The 18,504-nt window shown below is 39.7% G+C and overlaps 1 protein-coding gene across 2 annotated transcripts; it reads right to left on the reverse strand.

Annotated features, from left to right (window-relative positions):
* Window positions 1-129: 129 nt before the first annotated feature.
* On the reverse strand, window positions 130-18,061 carry CCDC77 (coiled-coil domain containing 77). Of its 2 annotated transcripts, XM_054077097.1 has the most exons (12): window positions 17,985-18,061; window positions 14,860-15,076; window positions 13,618-13,760; window positions 12,538-12,634; window positions 11,208-11,274; window positions 10,187-10,281; window positions 8,749-8,897; window positions 8,168-8,408; window positions 7,137-7,262; window positions 6,899-7,051; window positions 4,988-5,141; window positions 130-4,173 (listed from the first exon to the last, which is right to left on the reverse strand). In XM_054077097.1, the coding sequence occupies exons 1-11, from the start codon at window positions 18,029-18,031 to the stop codon at window positions 4,995-4,997; spliced, it is 1,482 nt and encodes a 493-aa protein (XP_053933072.1). In that variant the 5' UTR covers window positions 18,032-18,061; the 3' UTR covers window positions 130-4,173; window positions 4,988-4,994. The 2 variants fall into 2 exon arrangements, with proteins under 2 accessions (XP_053933072.1, XP_053933066.1); XM_054077091.1 differs by having other exon boundaries at window positions 130-5,141.
* Window positions 18,062-18,504: the final 443 nt, after the last annotated feature.

An 18,504-nucleotide genomic window follows, 5' to 3' on the forward strand; every position in this document is an offset into this window, starting at 1 on the left:
ATCGTTTTAGAGGGGACACTACAGAACAAAGCTGAGCAGCTCTCCTTGTGACAAAACCAAGCAGACTTCTACACACCCAAGCTAGAGGAAAAAAAACTGTTTTATTCAGCAGTTTAGAAATGACTCTATCAAGACAAATATTTACAGTGAAAGAAAGGCAATTTGATCTCTCAATCAATACAGGAGAACCCAGCATGCACATCTATTTATCAGAATAAATCCAGAGCTTTTAATTCAAATCAAGCTACTTTTGACAATGAAATCCTTCATGCCTGCATAGTTAATCATTGTCTTGCTTTAACATTGAAACAGGTGTGTTGAAAGCCTCTCTGGCATTTTTGAATATAAACAAATAATCCCTATCCAAACATTTATAACCTGTCCACAAACCAACAGCATTGCAATTCTTAAGACTTGCAGTTTAGTCAGTATAAGTGAATCTTCAACCCTATTGAGGGCTCTGTTTATCAAGGTGCATTTTTGGAGCTTACCTGAAAGGCAGTCACTGTAACTTGTAATCACAGACACCCTTTCTCAAAACAGTTAATTTGGGAAATATCAGAATTCCACCTGCCTCTTCTCAAATATTTCAGTCATGGCAGAAACATTTCCTGCTAGTGGGTTAAATTCCAGCTACCACCAATGGCCTTTTTAAATCTGAAAGTCATAAACTGTTGATGCAATTTAAGAATCGAAACAAACTTTTTTTCTTTGTGCCTAAACCCTATGAATACAGCAGCCAAAAGAATCATTACCGCTTTCACTGCTTAGGCTTTCTACACTGTATCCCAGCATGTTTTGGTACATAATCACAGTCCATATGCTAAAAATGTGTATATTTCTACAGCTAGACTTGTAAATTTAAGAATAACTCTTTAGGAGCTAAAGGGGGTATTTTTTACAATTTAAAGCAACTTTGGAGTATAAAAGCAAAATGTTGTGGGAAAACTAGAAAGAAAAATTTTAAAATGCCCTTTATATACAAATTACATCACTGTGAGTAGGGACAAATTAGACACATTTATTAGGATTTTGACTGAGCAGGCACAAATATTCAAGTGTAGCAGATTTAAAGATATTTATGAGCTATAATTAAGCATCTGAATGACACAGCTTTTCACAAACACAAAAAAAGATCTACCAGAACAAAGCACACAGGGTATTGCTCCCAACTAGTCTCAAAAAGTATCTGATTATCAAAGAATTACTTCCAGGCCTGCATACAGACATTACAATTCCAGAACATAAAGCTGCCAAGAGAGTCCATCCATAATGGTAAAATGTGTCTGTTTCTGAACTGATACCACTACTTCCATAAGCCATTTAAGTACAGCCATTGCATACAAGTATATGCTATACTATTACTTAGATTTATTCTGACAGCTGTGAGAACTGTGGCTACTTTTTATCTGCCTTTCTAAGTACAATACAGTCTCTATTTAGGAATTACTGCAAGTTTTGGTATAGGAAGATCATAAGGGACTTTCTTTTTACCTTCTGTAACCTTGCTGTGTAGGGTGAGCTGAGAGCATACATTCCTATAATTAAGGCAACTGCATGAGTACTGAAAAACCTCCTACAAATATTGCCTATAAATAAATCATATGTTTAAAGACAGAAGGGACTGTTAAATGATTTCCTGTTAGTTCACATCATTATATTTCATTAAGTTCTAATCTGTCAAACCCAGTAACTTATTAAGCAAAGCTACCGTCTCCAGAGGTGCAATAATTTTTTGATTTGAAGACATAGATGGAGAATTTATCTCCACGTATAGTTTGTTACGATGAGGGGAAAAAAGAGCAGTTTTCCTGTTAAAAATATGCGACTTCTTTAACTTCAGGTTCAGGCTACTGGTTATTGCTCAATCTTTCTTCTTCTGGGATGAAGAGGCCTTCAGTAGTTTTTCATCTTCAAGATACATGTATATGAATCAGTCTTCTTAATGTAATACATTATGAGCTCTTGCACAACCTTTTCTCTTCTGCTGAATCATCTGTGGATTTGTGCCTTACCCAATATATCAACATCTTTTCTGAAATCTATGCACTCCTCCCTTACCTAAATAAAGCTACACAACAATAAAAAGTTTTTCCCTACTACTCACTTTTCTCCTATTTATGCAAGAAACATTTTACCATCTTGGCTCACAGTGAGAACATTTCTCCAGTTCTAACCTTTAAACCTCTGTAGGATAGTCCCTGTATTCCAAGAAAAAGCCATTCTGTAGATCTTTCAGATTCCCTGCTCCTAGAGACATAACCTGGCATCTGGTTGTATTGAAATAATACAAGTCACATTATTAACTCAAAATAGCCAAAAAAAGTCTTTGGATTAAATGCTATTTTTTGTCTTTTACCCAAAAACTGAGAAAGAAAACGCACTAATATGGGTATTAGAAACTTTTTCAGCAAACTCTCTTGTCAACAAAGAATTACTGACATTTCGATCTTAAAGGGTAGTTAGTGTTGAAAAGTACATGGCTTTTTAAAGCCACTCTTGACTTTAAGGTCCACTTTTTTTTTGGCAACATAAAGCAATATTTCACATAATCACATGATGTCACACAGAGAGAGCATGTACAACACTTTGCATTTCCTGCCCTTGGACAAATATTCAAGCTTCCAAATAAAATGGATTTACAGATCAGCACTATTTGTGCCCTGCTCCCCCCCAATAGGAAGGGTTCATAGCCTACTGATGAATTAAGAATAAAGTTCAAGCTGCACTTTGATTTTGACACACTAGCAGATATATTAGGGATGTTGCCATTTTATTCTGTTCAGTCCTTCAAGTTAAGAGGAATAGTAGTAAGGAAGACAGGAAATTAAACGTTTACATCCTTCTTCCCCAGCACTTCCTCCCAATCTTATAAAGCTGAAAGTTAAAGCCTGCAGACTTTATCCAGACACACTTCATGGCTCACAAGTAAGGAAAACGTAATTTCTTCAGCAATTCCTTAGTTTGGAAGAACTGAAAAATAAACAGAAACCCATTTCTTTCTATAGGTTCAAGATACCTTTTTTGCTAGCTTCTCATCAGCTGAATATAAGTAAATGAATCCTGCTGAATAAGTGGCTAATACTTCATTATGGCGCAATTTTCAGAACCAGCCTTCCAGGACCTGTGATAACTTTTATATCTTACCTTCAAAACCGTAGCAGGTTATTTCACATAGACTCCCTTTAATTAGACAGACTTATCTGAGAAAGTACTAGTCAATTAAAAAAGAGCAAGGCTAAATAATGGATAGCATTATTTAATAACCTTCTGCAATTTGCCACACAGCGTCCACACCCAAATTGTTCATGAATCAGTCTCTGAAGCAGTTTAACATTTTCAGCTGAAGTAATTAGTGCAACATACTTTAAAACTGCCTCTTATAAGTTGTAGTAGCAGTTGAGCATCTTGGTACAGACTACCAGCAACCCACACTGAAGTCTGTCTGCGATGAATTTGACTTCAAGAACACATACAAAATAAAAGCCACAGTACAGTATCATAAGGGACAACAAGCTTGGCACAAAAAGAAGACAATTGAAATGGGCCTGGACTTCTTAAGGCAATTTCCCCTCCTGCACTGCTTTAGTTGGTGCTACAAAAATTATTCTTTCTCCAAATCTTGACAGTACAAAAACATCATCTGCATATTTACCTCTCCCAAATGTTGAATGAGGATTGCCATTACCACTACCACATCCAAAAGAAACTGCCTGCTTTTACACACTTCAGTTCTTTTCAATGGGGAAGGAAATGCTGGTAACCTGTAGGTGTATACTTCAGAAAGATATCATTCAGCTTCTATCAAATTTGACAAGACAGGAAAGGTACAGTAGGAAACGGGCACTGAAATCCCTTTTCCAACACAGATCCACTCTCAGTCTACAAGGCAGACAAGATTTGCTGATGCTACAGTAAAAGCACGCACACCCTGCAATTATAAATTGGGCTGAAGCCATGTTGTAATACCTTTCATGATTTCATCTGTTTTCTAGAATTGCGATGTCCTGATGTCTGGTGCAAAGGCTCATGATACAGCTAGAGCTGTATTTATCATATAGCAACTAGGCATCTGGTCTTCCGCCTCAATTTCAGTTAAAGTACAGTAGCAACAACTGCCGTAGCAAAAGTTGATCGTGATTTATTGGTACATAACCATGATATTGATAAAACCTACAAAGATAGACAATACAGTGGTTAAGGAATATACTAGATGCCTTTTATTATGGGCTTCCCCTGTATGCTAAGAGTAACTAGGAGGAAAGGGATGAGAAGATGTATAGTATTGTAGTATTTCCCTCATTCAAAGCAAGTGTAGATGTTACTAGTTCTTGCAGATGAGTTCTATAACAGGTTACCTTTTTCCTTCATATTAAAACTGTCAGGTTTGTCCCAATTAGGTTAGAAACAAGCAAAGGGAAGCCATTTTAAAATAGTTACAACATCAAGGGGAGAGTCAGATGCAATACGCTTTAGTATATACTTCCTATACTAAAGGTGGTGGTCTTTTACAAGTAAAATCTCCAGTTAAACCCTGCAGGGCCTAAGCACAGAAACAGTAATCATTTAAATCATCTTAAAAGCTGCTTCTCACACAGAAAAACGCCAGTCAAGCAATTCAGCTGTTAAAATAGATCCTTACATGATTAATTTAATATATTGCTTATAATATGCTCCAAATAAAGCTGAAGACCAGTATACACTGACCTCTACTGCAGATATTAAGGTAAAATGAAGTCGTAAGTATATTCCCAATTCATCTGTCATCGTGAAATTTCTATGTCAGTCTTATCAAGTGCCATCTCTCAGCTGAAACAATATAGTCTGGCATGTTATGAATGGCTCACGTACAACGTTATGATGTTAAGTGCAGATTTCCTCAAGCCTTCTGTCACTGGATGTCAGGAAATAGGCAGGAGCAGCCCTCACTTGTGCCTATTCCAGCCTAGCAACATCCCATTCCTAAAATTAGGATGGCAGCTAATACCTCAGCTTCAGCAGATCCGGAGTTCATTCTCCAAGCCATAGATTTTTGCTTTTAAGTTTTTTAGGTCCTCTTGAATTTTACGGGTTAGTCTGTTTCCTTGGCGGACTTCATGTAGAATTGCAAGATCCTGGTCAGGTCCAATATTTAGAGTCACCTAAAAAGGAAAAGAAAAACAGATTACGGAAATCAAAGTGGAACAGAGTACAATTTGAAGAGTTATCTGATAAGAAGGAGAGAGCTTTAAAGGAGACCCTCTGTAGCTAGCAAAGAGGATGCTCAAGCTAACATCACTAGGCTAACACATATCAGCAATAGAAAAGTGTTCCAGAACCAAAACTAAAAAACGAAGCTTCCGGGATTCTATGATTCTATACATTACAGTGTTGTATTACTGGCAAGGATAGAATATAATCAAGTTTACCTGTAGCCTTTTAAGTCCTTTCTAATTCCTGTATTGCTCAGAGAGCCACAAAAAGAGGCAAGTTAAAATATTTATCAACTAACTTACTGAGTTCTAAGTACCTCTCTTGATATGATGACATTTTGACATCTTTTGTTACTAGAATCAGAGGTGGTCTTACTGCTGTGGCCACCCTGCTGCCTTCTGAACTGCATACAATTCAAGACCAGTTCAAGTACAATGCCTAGTGTCTGGCCATGCCATATGGTCCATACTGAGCTAAACAAAGGCTGCTGCATAATCAGAATTCCTGACAGCAAGATAGCCAGGGCTTCCATTTCCTGTCACCTTGGAACTAGATAGCAGGCCAGCCCAGTCCCTTTCACAGAGCAGCACACTCTTAGCAGCTGTGATCAAAGCCCTCTTTTCTCTTGACCCTTCAGGATGTCTCATTGCCATCACATAGTTCTTGGTCAAAGATTTTAATATCCAAATCGGGAAATTTAGTCACCTGTAGTCATTTTGACATCAAATGAGGAGAAAGATGTACAGAGCATTCTAGAGGAGCAAGTATTTCGTTCCTCTGCCCTCTTGTGGTTAAAAGTGCAAAGACAACAATGAAGAGCACACCCAGTTACAAAACATACAGGTATGTAAAGGTGTCAGAGGCAATTCCCCCCCCCATTCACATATGCTGTTTAAATAATAAAATTTAGAAACCCACAGCCATACAAAAAAAATTTAAAAAACCCCGAAGCCTTTAGTGAAGATGAATGTACTATTCTAAATAAACTGAACTGTGCCAAAATAGTACAGAAAACGAGTGAATCTATGGCACTGCCAGACTCCTGAGAGTCAGCTGACAAAAGCTATGCCTAGAACATAAAATAAATAAATAAATATCTCATCCTAAACTTCAAGCAACACCAAAGTTGATCTTTCCTTTCTCAGCTGTTCCAATGTTCATCTGTCTACACACCTAGAAGCTTCATCTGACTAGAGTACCCAGCTTCAACTTCCAGTTGTTGCTTCTGCAGTGATTTTTGCAGACTTACAAATGAGATATTAGCAGAGGAATAAACAGAATATTGTCTATACTTAAGCCAATGATCTACCTCTTAACTGGAACAAAAACAAACACTATGGCCTGCAGATAGAAATTCACTTATAATTTTCTCTGCAGGATATACTTTTGAAACTAATTTATTGCCTTGCAACTTTATAGTCAGCTAAGCGAGCTACAGATATTAGATAAAAACTTTCAGAGCTGCAACAAAAAGACACTAATGCATACTCAGGACAGCTCCTGGCAAGCTTGATACCTGATTAACAAAACCAAAATTCTTTTGCTTCATAATATAAAATAGTAAGTTTTATCAAATATTCATATCTAAAGGAACACTTAGGAAAGAAATAATTTCCTTAACTTTAGGAAAATACTGCATTTAGACACTGAGAATACCCCTCTACAGGGTAAGCCCATAACAGTCTGCCTCAGAAATGTTTATTACTTTAAAAAGCTGCTTCTCTACATCTTTCAACTTCTGCCGAAGATGTTTAATGTCATTCTTGAAGCCTTCCACTTCCATATTACGACGTTTTTCCAAGGCCTCATATCGCTGAGTCACCAGCTTCAGGCGCTTCCCCATCTTTTCTGAGCGTTCCTATGGAGATGAAAACTCAATAGGGTATACAAACTAAAGGCTGCAGGATCATCATATAGCTAGTATAAGATTACAGACTAATTACCTTAAAGAGTTCTCTGCCAGCATCTCCCTCCTCACGAACTCTAGCCAGCTCACCTTCCAGGGTGACACACTGCTCTCTATACATGTTCGATAAGCGCTGTTCCTGCATTAGCTTTTCTTGCAGTGTCTAGAACACAGAAAGAACAGAGAGAATCAACTCAAAAGCCAGTGCTCACACGATTACCCCTGCTCTGGTAAAGCAAGTGTGATGTATTGACAATATGACAGGCAAATAAAAAGGAACAACTAGAGATACAGCTAATGAAATACCTATGTACAGACAATATTCTAACACTGCTTCCATTACCAAAACCTCTTAATTAGTTTACTAGTTCTGCACAAGAGCTCATCATTAGTTAAAGAACTCCCTCTTCTTCTCCTTAAAAATAATACTCAACTAATGACGCAATTCCTCTATTCACATCTGCTTGCCCAGTACTGCATTTCAGAAGCATCTACATTCACTGGTAGATGAAAACAATTCCCTATTGCCTGTTTACTTTCTAATTCCTTATTGCCCCGGTTACCCACATCAGATTTCCCATCTTCTCATTGAAAGTATACTAGAAACAGAAGGAAAAAATAAAGCAGACTACTGTACAAGAGCTGGGGGACATCAGCTGAAAGGTCTTTGTTTTTCCCTGACAACAGCAAGGAAGAAGTAGACACTGTATACTAAGTCCATTAGCTGGGAGCATTTACACTAAGAGAATGACATTTGCAACAAGCAGGTTAAGAAAAGTTGGTCCATACAACCACAGAGTTGATTTGTTCTGGGCATAAAAGAAACTGACAGCAAAATGCTACCATAAACCCTAACTATACATTTTACCTGAAATGTGTAAGCAATGCCAATTTTGAGGCAGGAGAGGGTTTTTTTTTACATTACTGCCAACAACAACGTAACTTACAACAAGCCAGTACAGCTTTGAAAGAGATGCTAGCTACTGCCAGCCTTGACAAAACCCAGATGCTTGCAATTTTCTGGTCAAAGGCAGTTAAAAGAGCCTCTACTTAGGACAAACAAATTACCTTTATTTCTCTGCTATGGAGTTTCCATGCTCCATCATCTGCTCGAAGCATCTCCTTGGTATCTCTCTGCTTCTTCGCTCTTCCTGACTCCCTGCTGATAGGCTGATGTGGATCTATGTCAAGTTTCCTCAACAGACTGTCCTTCTCTGCCATCCATGCTTTTTCATTGGCTCGTGCATCAAACTTCAGCTGGAGAAAGTCACGGGTACTCTCATATAAGAGATTTTGGGTCTTATGGAGTCTGTAAATAGGAATCCCAGCAGAGTTAATTCACTTCTTTCCTGGTTCCTACCTTAAATTCTTCAGTCATCATTGCAAGTTGAAAGAAGCACAGAAGACAGGTGCTTTCCTAATGAGTTTAGCTCTTCTCATCTAATGAAAAAGGTGACATTCTTTCAATGTGAAATAGGATTTTTTTGATATGTACATTACTCCATTCATTTTCCTTCCACATACAACCAAACAGATGGCTGCATAATTTGCTTCTCTGCCTGCTGCAGCAAGCAACATATTGAAAGCCAAAATATTTCTATTGTTCCTCTCTTCTCATGACTATGCCACGATCATTCTCTCACACTCACTTATCTGTTATAGTTTTGATCTTGTCCTGGTCCCTCTGATGCTGGACCTGGGCTTCCTCCATTTGAATCCGTCTGTCCTCTAGTAGTGTCTCAACCTGTTCCTTGGCTAATTGTGTCTGTTCTTCTAGCTGAGCTTGCAGGGCCTCCACCTGAACAGGCATACAAAGACATTCCTGAATAAGACCTCACAGTAGCTCTGCTCCTGTCCTCACAAATTCCTTTTAAATTCTAGGATTCAGATCAAAGAATGTACCCAAAAATACCTTCAAGAGTTCCAATTTCTCTATTTTTTGTTTTAATGGTAAGTATTTCAAACTACTAAAACATTAAGAAAAAAATCACACTACAGGCAAGACAGTCATATGAACGGCAACAACAGATAGAAGATACTGGAAAGATTTAAATTGCACACGGGGTGTGACAAACCCTGTGGAATATGCAGAGATGCTTCTGTTCTTCTGCTGTCTTCTTCCACTGAAATGCTGATACAAAAATACCCAAGTTCCAGGAAGACAGCAACTCCAAATATCTCGAACAAAAGAAATTACTCAACCAGAATGAATCACGAAGTGCAATCAAGATAATGAGCAAAGAGGAGTAATGGAAAGAATCTTGATCTAGGGTATATAGTCAGGGAAGCAAACAGGAACAAATAATTGAAAAATGCACATTTATCCTACATGTAAGAAACTATCTGAAAAAAACTGGCCTGAATTTAGATTGCTTATTTTTATGGCAATTTTGTATGACGCTTTTGCTCCAAAATTAATGTTGCTAGACAGTGAACTGGCTACTAGATCAGTTACCATCATCTTTCAACAAAAAAAATAATATGAAACAAACAAAAATATTTATCTGCTGTGCAAGTTTGTTCTTTAATTTGCTTCTCTTGACTCATGCTTCCTCATGCTTTACATATCTTCCCCAACTTGTGATTCTGCACATTATCTTTTAGTCTGGGATGTCATCTACACTCTATCTTTCACTGAAGTCTATCAAAGGACCATTGCATTGTACCAGCACATCTTATCAGGGCTACCTAATTGAATCTTAAGACACATTGCTTTTCTCAGACTTCCCCAAAATACACAATCCCGCAAATGATCTGTGAGCTTAATGTAAATTGGTAGCCAAGATCAAATTATGAGAATTAACCTCAATTACAAATTCTACGTGTAAGGGCAAAACATTCAAATTGATGTTACTGGAACACGTGCTTACGTAAAGCTTCCAGAATCAGACTCAATTTCTTAAACATAAGCCTACATCCATCACAAAAAAACAGGTAAGTAAACTGATAGAGAGTAAGAATCCATAGTAAGATGTAGGGACCGATAACATTGGTATGTCTACATCTTATGTAAGCAGACGACATACTTGTCTATCAATTTCCTGGACAGCAAGGAAGCGTGTGCATTGCTTAGCAAATGATTTTTACCTGAAGCAGAAGTGTTTGACTATCTTTGTGATATCTCTGAGGACTTCCTAGTTTGTCTCCTTCTGCTGCTGGTTTTGAAGTGCTCCTCTTGACGCCTATAGCAGAAATTTAACAGCAGTAGCAAAATGTTTTCCAGTCTACCTGCAGCACCTTTCTAGACATGAAATATTGTATGTTCTGGCAGGCCTGAAAGAACAGGAAAAAGCTCACCACTGCTACAGTCACGAGGACTTCCAGGAGGGCTAACTGGATGAAGTTTCAGAACTTACAGTGATCACATATCTTTATTCCACACAAGCACACCACAGCATTTAGGCAGCCCACTAGTTTTCTTGACATATATAGAAAGTAAACGTAACAAGTTTTCTTAAATGATGAATAGGCAATGACACAGCTGCACAAGCATCAAGACTTGAATAAGTTTTGAGCTTGTTAGCTAATTTCAGTTATAGAATCACAGAATGGCTTGTGTTGGAAGGGACCTTAAGAGATCATCCAGTTCCAACCCCCTGCCACACCCCCTTCCCCCCCCCCCCCCCCCCCCCCCCCCCCCCGCCCCCTGTGCCATGGGCAGGGACACCTTCCACTGGATCAGGTTACTCAAAGCCTCATTCAGCCCGACTAGTCAGGTTGGAAAAGGCAGCTCTTTCAAAACAGAAAGTCAGTAATTAGGCACATGGACTCACACTACCATCTATGCTAGAGGCAGGCAGAACCCTGCACCTTGGAATGGCAGTGGCTAAGGATGCCTGAGTAGTTAGTACCTACATAATTCCAGAACAGCCATTCCACAGTCATATCAGCCTCTTTGTTAGCTGGGCAGATCACAGACCTGAGAACCACCTCAGGCTATTTTAAAAAATTTAAGGGAAGCCTAGAGTACTGCATGTATATATAAGTGCACATAGATACTTTTAGGGAACTTCCTTGAGCTACACCAAAGTATTCATAGTAAGGAATTATTTTGGTATTCCACACGCAAACACTAAGAGAGACAAGTATCAGCAGCTTGGTATGGTACCTGTTCTAGAAGTATCACTTCGTTTGTGTGGCTCGCTGGATTTAATTGGTCTTTGCAGAACAGTAACCTAAAGAAACAAGATTAGATACCTGCGCTGAACATCAGACTTGTCCATAGCTACAATGGGCAAGAGCAAATTTAGGAGTAAAATGAGATATCCAAGAGAAGAGCATTACCTTACTTCCACCACAAGACAAGAAAGACATTTACAAGTATAATGTCCGTGCTGAAAAGTTTCCTTTATTGCGGCAGAGTTTTGCCACTTCTGCCTTTTTTTTTTCCCCCCATCAAAAAACCTGGAAAGTAATCCTGCCTTTGCTGGTTCATTAGGATGAAAATAAGCAGCCTCAGCAGGAAAAGGGACAGAACGGAGGCGAAGATGAAGATTATGTTATTACCATTTTTCATACTCCTTCTTGCCTTAGCAAGAGAAACAAAGCTAGATTTATCAGCATATTCTCTCAAGCTACCAAACAAGTTTGGGATAAAAGCTAACCAATAAGAACTACCGAAACAACTCAACACTTGAACTGAAACCCACTTAAAACAGGCAGCCGTAAGGGAGCAGGTTATGACCCCAATATTTATCTTGAGGTCAGTGCTACATAATGGACCTAATTTTAGAGCTACCCTGTATGAGGGAATGTTAAAGCTTCTGTGAGATTTTTGTACTGCTTGAACAGTGCAGAGCAACCACAAACAATGCAGCAGATTTCAGCCTTCTTCTGCACTTCATTCCAAGATAAATTTTACATTCCATCACAGACTCTGTATGTAGATTCAACTACGCTGTCCTTCATATGCACTGCCATTTAATGAATTTGACATTACTTGTGAAATGTGATACAATATTGCCTAGAGGGGGATGGCTCTTCTACAGTCTCCTGCCCAGGAAACTGCTGCAGCAACTTCAGCACTGCTTTACTGTTAACTGAGGCCCACCCTGACACTCCAGGCTAGCTGATCATCAAACACTGCACCTGGACATTTTCTGTGCTTCCTTTTTTGATTTTAGTCTTTGTAGTGTTCTCTCGAGGTTCTCAATGACCACTTGCCACATAGCTTCAGACTCCTATCTGACATTTACGAGGCTGATCTGTAGGCATGTTTTGAAGTTAGAAGGCCTAACAGGAACTATTTCCAGTGTGCTTGTTCCTACTTATCTGTCAGCAGCTATCCTAAAGTTGCCACAGAGCTACAGATCCCTCCTGTTGTGGGCTCATTTTGCAACTTTTGACTTGTAAGACAGGTATAGTCTGTTGTCAGTCTCCAGAGTACAGGTCTTCATGTTACAATCAAAAGTAGAGTTCTGCAGAAAAATTGAACTTGCCTTATGTGGAGGCTCCTTGTGAAAATACGTAATTTCTCCTTTGTCTGCTCCCACTAAAGCCAGGAGATGTTGAATTTTTTTTCTATCCTCAAGTTCCCTGGAATTCAAAGAAACTGGTCAGCACATTGCAATTTTTAAATATGCCAAGACATTGTTAGAGACTGTTCTTCTAGTCTACTCATTAATACCAACAAGTTCTCCAAAATGTTGCAGGCCTTAAGAATACTGCTTTAGAAACAGACTTCCAAAGACATTACCAATGTTGCAGATATAATAAGACCACCACCAACTCTGCTGGCATTGGGGAGCATTCCTCTTTTCAATGAGACATAGGCCAATGCAACAATAGCACACAGCAGGAAAGAACTTGCATTCCAGAGTTGTGAACTACCTAAAATCCTTTCAGATACTTCATACAACAGATTGCAACAGTCCACTGTTTTAAAAACAAGTTGCATTAAGGGCTGTATCAGACTTTGCATCACACTCTTGAGAAGTGCCACAGAAGTCTGACATACATATTGACTTAAGTTCTCACAGCTGTAACGCAAAACTTGATGTTATCACCACAAATTTTCTGAAGATTAGTAACTCCTTTGTCACTAGCAGGTACTCTGGTACAGCAGGTTATATTACAGTTCACCACCTAAACATCATTAGAAAGGAATGGCTGTCAACATGATCCCACAGAGTCAGGCGAAACTGTTCATTTTGGTCTGTATTTTATATTTAAGCTTAAGTGTTTTTAGGGCAATGGAAGGAAGTTTTGTAGGTAGGTGCAAAGTCTGCTTAAATCAGAACCTCCACATTTAAACTGGCAACTCACAATTCAAATCTGAATCTATGTTCAAGATCTGCTCTTCCTTCTACTACTGGAATAGGAAGAATAATAAGTGGAAGCATACTTAGCAGCAAACCAGACTGCACTGCACCTCCAAGACTGGTACAATTTCATAGGCGCCCTCCCTGGGAAGTGTAACATAATTGCTTCTGTGAAGACTCCAGATCTGGATAAAAACTAGAACATAATGCATGCAATTGCTACTGCCAGTGACTCATCCCACCATCTAGACAGCTCACCTGATTTTCAGTCGGTCATTCTCCGAGTAAAGACGAAGGACATGCTCCCTCTCCTGGAAGAGGTAGACTTGCATATCACTCAAAGCTTTTTGCAACTCCGCAATCTCCTCTTCTCGCTGACGTACTTCCCACTGCAATTTGTGCTAGGTAGAGAGGATGAGGTACTTGAAATGATACAAAGCACTGGACAACACTCACAAACTTCAAACTGCTTGTGTCCTCAGTCTATAACTGGTATAGAACAACTGCCAATTCAAGTGCATTATTTTACTCTTACAAAATTTGGCCAGGTGAGGGCACTATTGGAAAAAAATATTTAAAATTGTTTCAATAGTGAGTTCAGGGCCCTGAGAATCATTGTCACTAAACAACAGTCAAGTAATGTCTAAGCTAGGGTCTCAAGTTTCCAGTGTTTGCACTTCTGCACTGGCAGTCAGAGCGGCACCGATATGGGGAGTTTGACGTCAATAAAATCCTGGCAAAGACTCTGTAATAGTCTTGCTCTTAAAAGAAAATACTGAACAATAAGCATTAAAGCATTTCTGTAGTTTAGTAGTGAGAAATTTGGCTAGTTATTAAATTTCATCAATGGTTTTCTACCTGGTATGGGAAACAGCCAGTACTTGAGGAGACATCCCAGTCACCTCAGAAGTGATTGTTCTACCACAAAGGGTCAGTCATTATTACAAAGATGACTGCTATGCAGATGTATGCCCTGAGGCATATTAGAGCACTGAAGTTAGATATTCTGTAAGGATTTTTTAACTCTTAAATGGCAAAATTTTTAGGTTTTGGAGTTTATATTCATGTTTATTTTCTCTGTATTACTATTGCCTAATAGTAAACAAACTATATCTGTACCACAAAGCTCGTTAAAGGTAAGCAAAAGAGCAGTCATTCACTATGAGGAACAGGGGAAAGAAGCTGAACAACTTTGGAACTGAATATCTAAATTCAGGCTTTGATTTAGAAAAACACCAGAAATAAATAACTCTCTGTGAAGAATATAATAACTTAAGAATAGAAGAATATCTTACAGATATATTTCCCATTACTTCAACAGTGGACAGACAGCTGGATTTTACAACCAAACACTCAAATCTACTTATTTTGTCTCAGCTCAGTTCTACCACATTACTGATAAATCTTAAGACCACCTGTGCTGAGTTTTCAACTGAAAAGAAACAGTAAGTTTGTGTAAGAGTATATAGTCCATCATCACGCAAAAACTATTTTCCTAACCTGCTCATCATACGTTTCTTTGTATCTCTCCAGCCTTTTTACCAAATCCTCATGTTCCTCATCAAAGTCAGCAATCTTCTTGCGGTAGTATTCCAGCAGCTCCCGGGAGGGATGAAGAAAGGCCAAGTGCTCATTGATTGAAGGGAGAGGAGTAAAGTCCTCCTGACTCGGAGACAGAGAACTAGCATATCTTGATGAGACATGGGGAGTTGCCAGCCTGGACAGAAACAGTTTGACATGTAGCTACAGACAATAAAATAAAAAAGCTTTCTCAAACAGTTAAAAAAAGATTTTCCATTTTAACACAGATTCAATTTTAAACACAGATTAGCTTGTCTGCTTCAGGTATTAACTGGAGATCACAGCATTTAGGAGAAACAAAAGCTCTGATGCAGAAAAACTTTCAAGCTTACTGTAGAGCGGAAATCGGGCCAACTGATTGAAAAGGAAGAAAGAAAAACCTCACAAAGGGAAGTCTCATAGGTTATTTGGGGAAGGTGAATGTAAAGGAGGAGGAGGCAAAAAAAGAACAAAGGGGACAAAAAGTCTGTTGCTGTGCAATTAGAAGGAATCGCTACTATAAGCTAAACAGGACAACATCATCTGTGAAAGACATCATCTGTGAAAGACTCATTACTTGATAACTGGAGAGGAAAGCAGTTTCTAAAGACTACTGAACACAGAAAACAATTCAGGTTAGCTGATGCACCAGCAACCATAATTTAAGATGTAGGTCTAGGAACCTACGTGCTTCCTTTCTGGCATACTTGATGTTCTCATCCACATAGCTTGCCCACCCTTGATAATGAAATGGAAGCTTCCAAGTTCTTGGATCATATGTTGACATACTGCATAGAAAGTATGTCACTATTACTTAAATCACATCTAGAATACGTATGTGTAATTGCTTAAGATAAAGGTAAGATATGCAATGTTCGCTGCATCAACACATTTAATCTGCTCAAACAAGCACCAAATTTACAAATAGAGCTACACACAGAGTCAAAATTCTCTTGGAAAGCATTTTTTGTTCTTTATGTTGACCTGACAAGCACTTTTTAAAATGATACCAGAAGTAACTGAATTAGAGCCAAGAATCCTATTTACTAAAGATCTGCTTAACAAAAACACAGGCCAAAACCCGATTCTGGAGCCAGTACCAGAACCTTGATCATAAACTGATCTAGCAAGAGACATTGAGGCAGCGGTGATCTTTATGGGTCACTCATCAAAGCTGCTTAGATCAATGTGTTACATCCATGGAAGTATGCCAAGCTCTGTAACTCTTGGCACTGCATGAAACTATTAAATATGCAACAACGTGATTATTTCACATAGGAATTTGCCCATCTGTTGTGCCCATAAATGCCTTAAACCACACACCTGGAAAAACAGACAACAGTGATACTTAAAACACCAGCAAATAAAATCTCTAAGAGTTGTTTGGGACTTACAGAAAGCAAGCATCCTTTATGAGGCCTAGGCAAGGTGAGCAAGTAATCTCCATCAATCATGCGTAGAGAGATAAGGGCTGGGGACAGAATACATGTTCCAGTGACATGCATGTGTATAAATTTGCCCAAAAGTCTTATGCATATTCTATTACTCTCCAAGAACTAATTTTAATGTTATATGAACTTCACAAGAGTCAAAACTCTTGCTAATTTGGAGCTGGCTCCAGCTCTGCCTGACCTTGCATTTGAGACAGGTAAAAACTACAAACAGAGGCAATTACAGAAAGAGACACATCTGTTCAGCACAGAACATACCTAACACAAGAGGTTATTATCTTCAATGAATGAACAGGGTCTGGAAAAACACAGCTTGAAAGAAAATGCACTATAAGAGGGACATTCTGTCTAATTATCAAAGAAATACAATCACTTGGATAAAACTTAACTCAACTTGAGCTTAAATCAAAGATATTCCACTTTCTGTAATAGTAACACCTCTGTTCAGCACAAATCACACTGCAGACAAGAAAACATGCTATAAAGAAAACACGCTATAAAGAAAACAAGGACTTTCTGTCTCATTTTCAAAAGAAAGAGTTACCTAGATGCGTTTTACCTGAGCTTAGATAAAGATATTCCACTTTCTGTAGCAGTAACTACTTTTTGTATCAAATACAACAGAAGAAAGCAGGTAACATGGGCACAAGGTGCACACTTTATGACAGACCTCAATACCGAAAATGCCAGCAAATAAATTAAGACTTGGAGTTTTAGAAAGCAAGCATCCTTTATCAGGCCTGGACAACACGAGGGAGCAATTTCCATCAACTGTGGGTAGTGAGACAAGAGATGGGACAGGACTTCTGTCCCACTAACATGCAATATGGATAAATCTCCCCAGAAATCTTATGTCTATTCTATTACTTTACAAAGTCTAATTTTAATGTTATAATGAGCTCCCTAACAGTCAAAACTATAATTGGGAGCTCTGAAGCTAGCTCTGCCTGATCTGGCATTTGAGATGGGGAAAGACTCCAAACAGGTGATCACAGAAGACACCTCTGTTCAGCACAGATCACACTGCACACAGCAGTGCCTGGAAAAACACTATTTGAAAATACAGTTAACTGGATGAATTTCACTTAATCTTAAACACTCTACTTTTTGTAGCAGTAACTACTTTTTGTAACAAAGGCAAGAAAAAAAAAAAAAGCAGGTAACATGGGAAGTAATTGGGAGTTTTGGAGCCAGCTCTGCCTGACCTTGCATTTGAGATTGGGAGACTGCAAACAGAGGCGATCACAGAAGAGACGTCTGTTCAGCACAGATCACACTGCACACAGTGTCTGGAAAAACACTATTTGAAGAAAGCACGCTATTAAGAAAACAGACTATTAAAATAACACACTATCAAGAGAGACAGTCTACCTAGTTCGCAAAAAATGCAGTTACCTGGATGAAATTTACTTGAGCTTAAATCAAAATACCGCATTTTTTGTAGCAGCAACTACTTTTTGTAGCACATGGAACAGAAGAGAACAGGCCACACGGGTCACACTTCACCCCCGAGTTAAAGAAATGCAGACGCAAAGGCGCGGGAGGAGGAAGCGCAGGGGGTGGAAAAGGAGGAGGCAAAACTCAGTGTTACGGGGCCACAGCCCCCCACGCTACCTCGTGGGGCGCGGGGAGGGCCCGGCCCGCGAAGCCGTCGCATTCATAGCAGGCACCGGGCACCGAGGACGGGGTGGCGGGAGAGGAGGGGGGGGGGGGCGGGGCCGGGCCGCAGGAGTCCGGTGGGATCGGGAGCCGGAACGCGGCAGGGAGGGCGGGCAGAGCGCGCGCCACCGCCCCCCAGAGAGAAAGAGAAACAACGGCCGCGACCGCAGATTAAACGGCGGCGCAACGCGCGGTGCGCGCCTCTCCGCCAATCACAGGCAGCCTTCCACGCAGCGCCCGCCGCGTCGGCCAATCATAAGCAGTCTTTGGCGAGTCCCCTCCCCTCCGCCAATCGCAGGCAGGCTAACATGCGGCCTACACCAATCACAGCCTGTCTTTAGTGCGGGGCCGCCCCTCCGCCAATCACAGGCAGCCTTCCATGCGTCGCCGGCAGCCTCTGCCAATCGGCACTCGCGACACAGGCGGGGGGGGGCCGTCGGTTGGGGGGCATTCAGGCAGGAACGTGGGGTTCTGG

Source organism: Cuculus canorus, chromosome 1 (genome assembly GCF_017976375.1).
Source record: "Cuculus canorus isolate bCucCan1 chromosome 1, bCucCan1.pri, whole genome shotgun sequence".
NCBI lineage: Eukaryota > Metazoa > Chordata > Aves > Cuculiformes > Cuculidae > Cuculus > Cuculus canorus.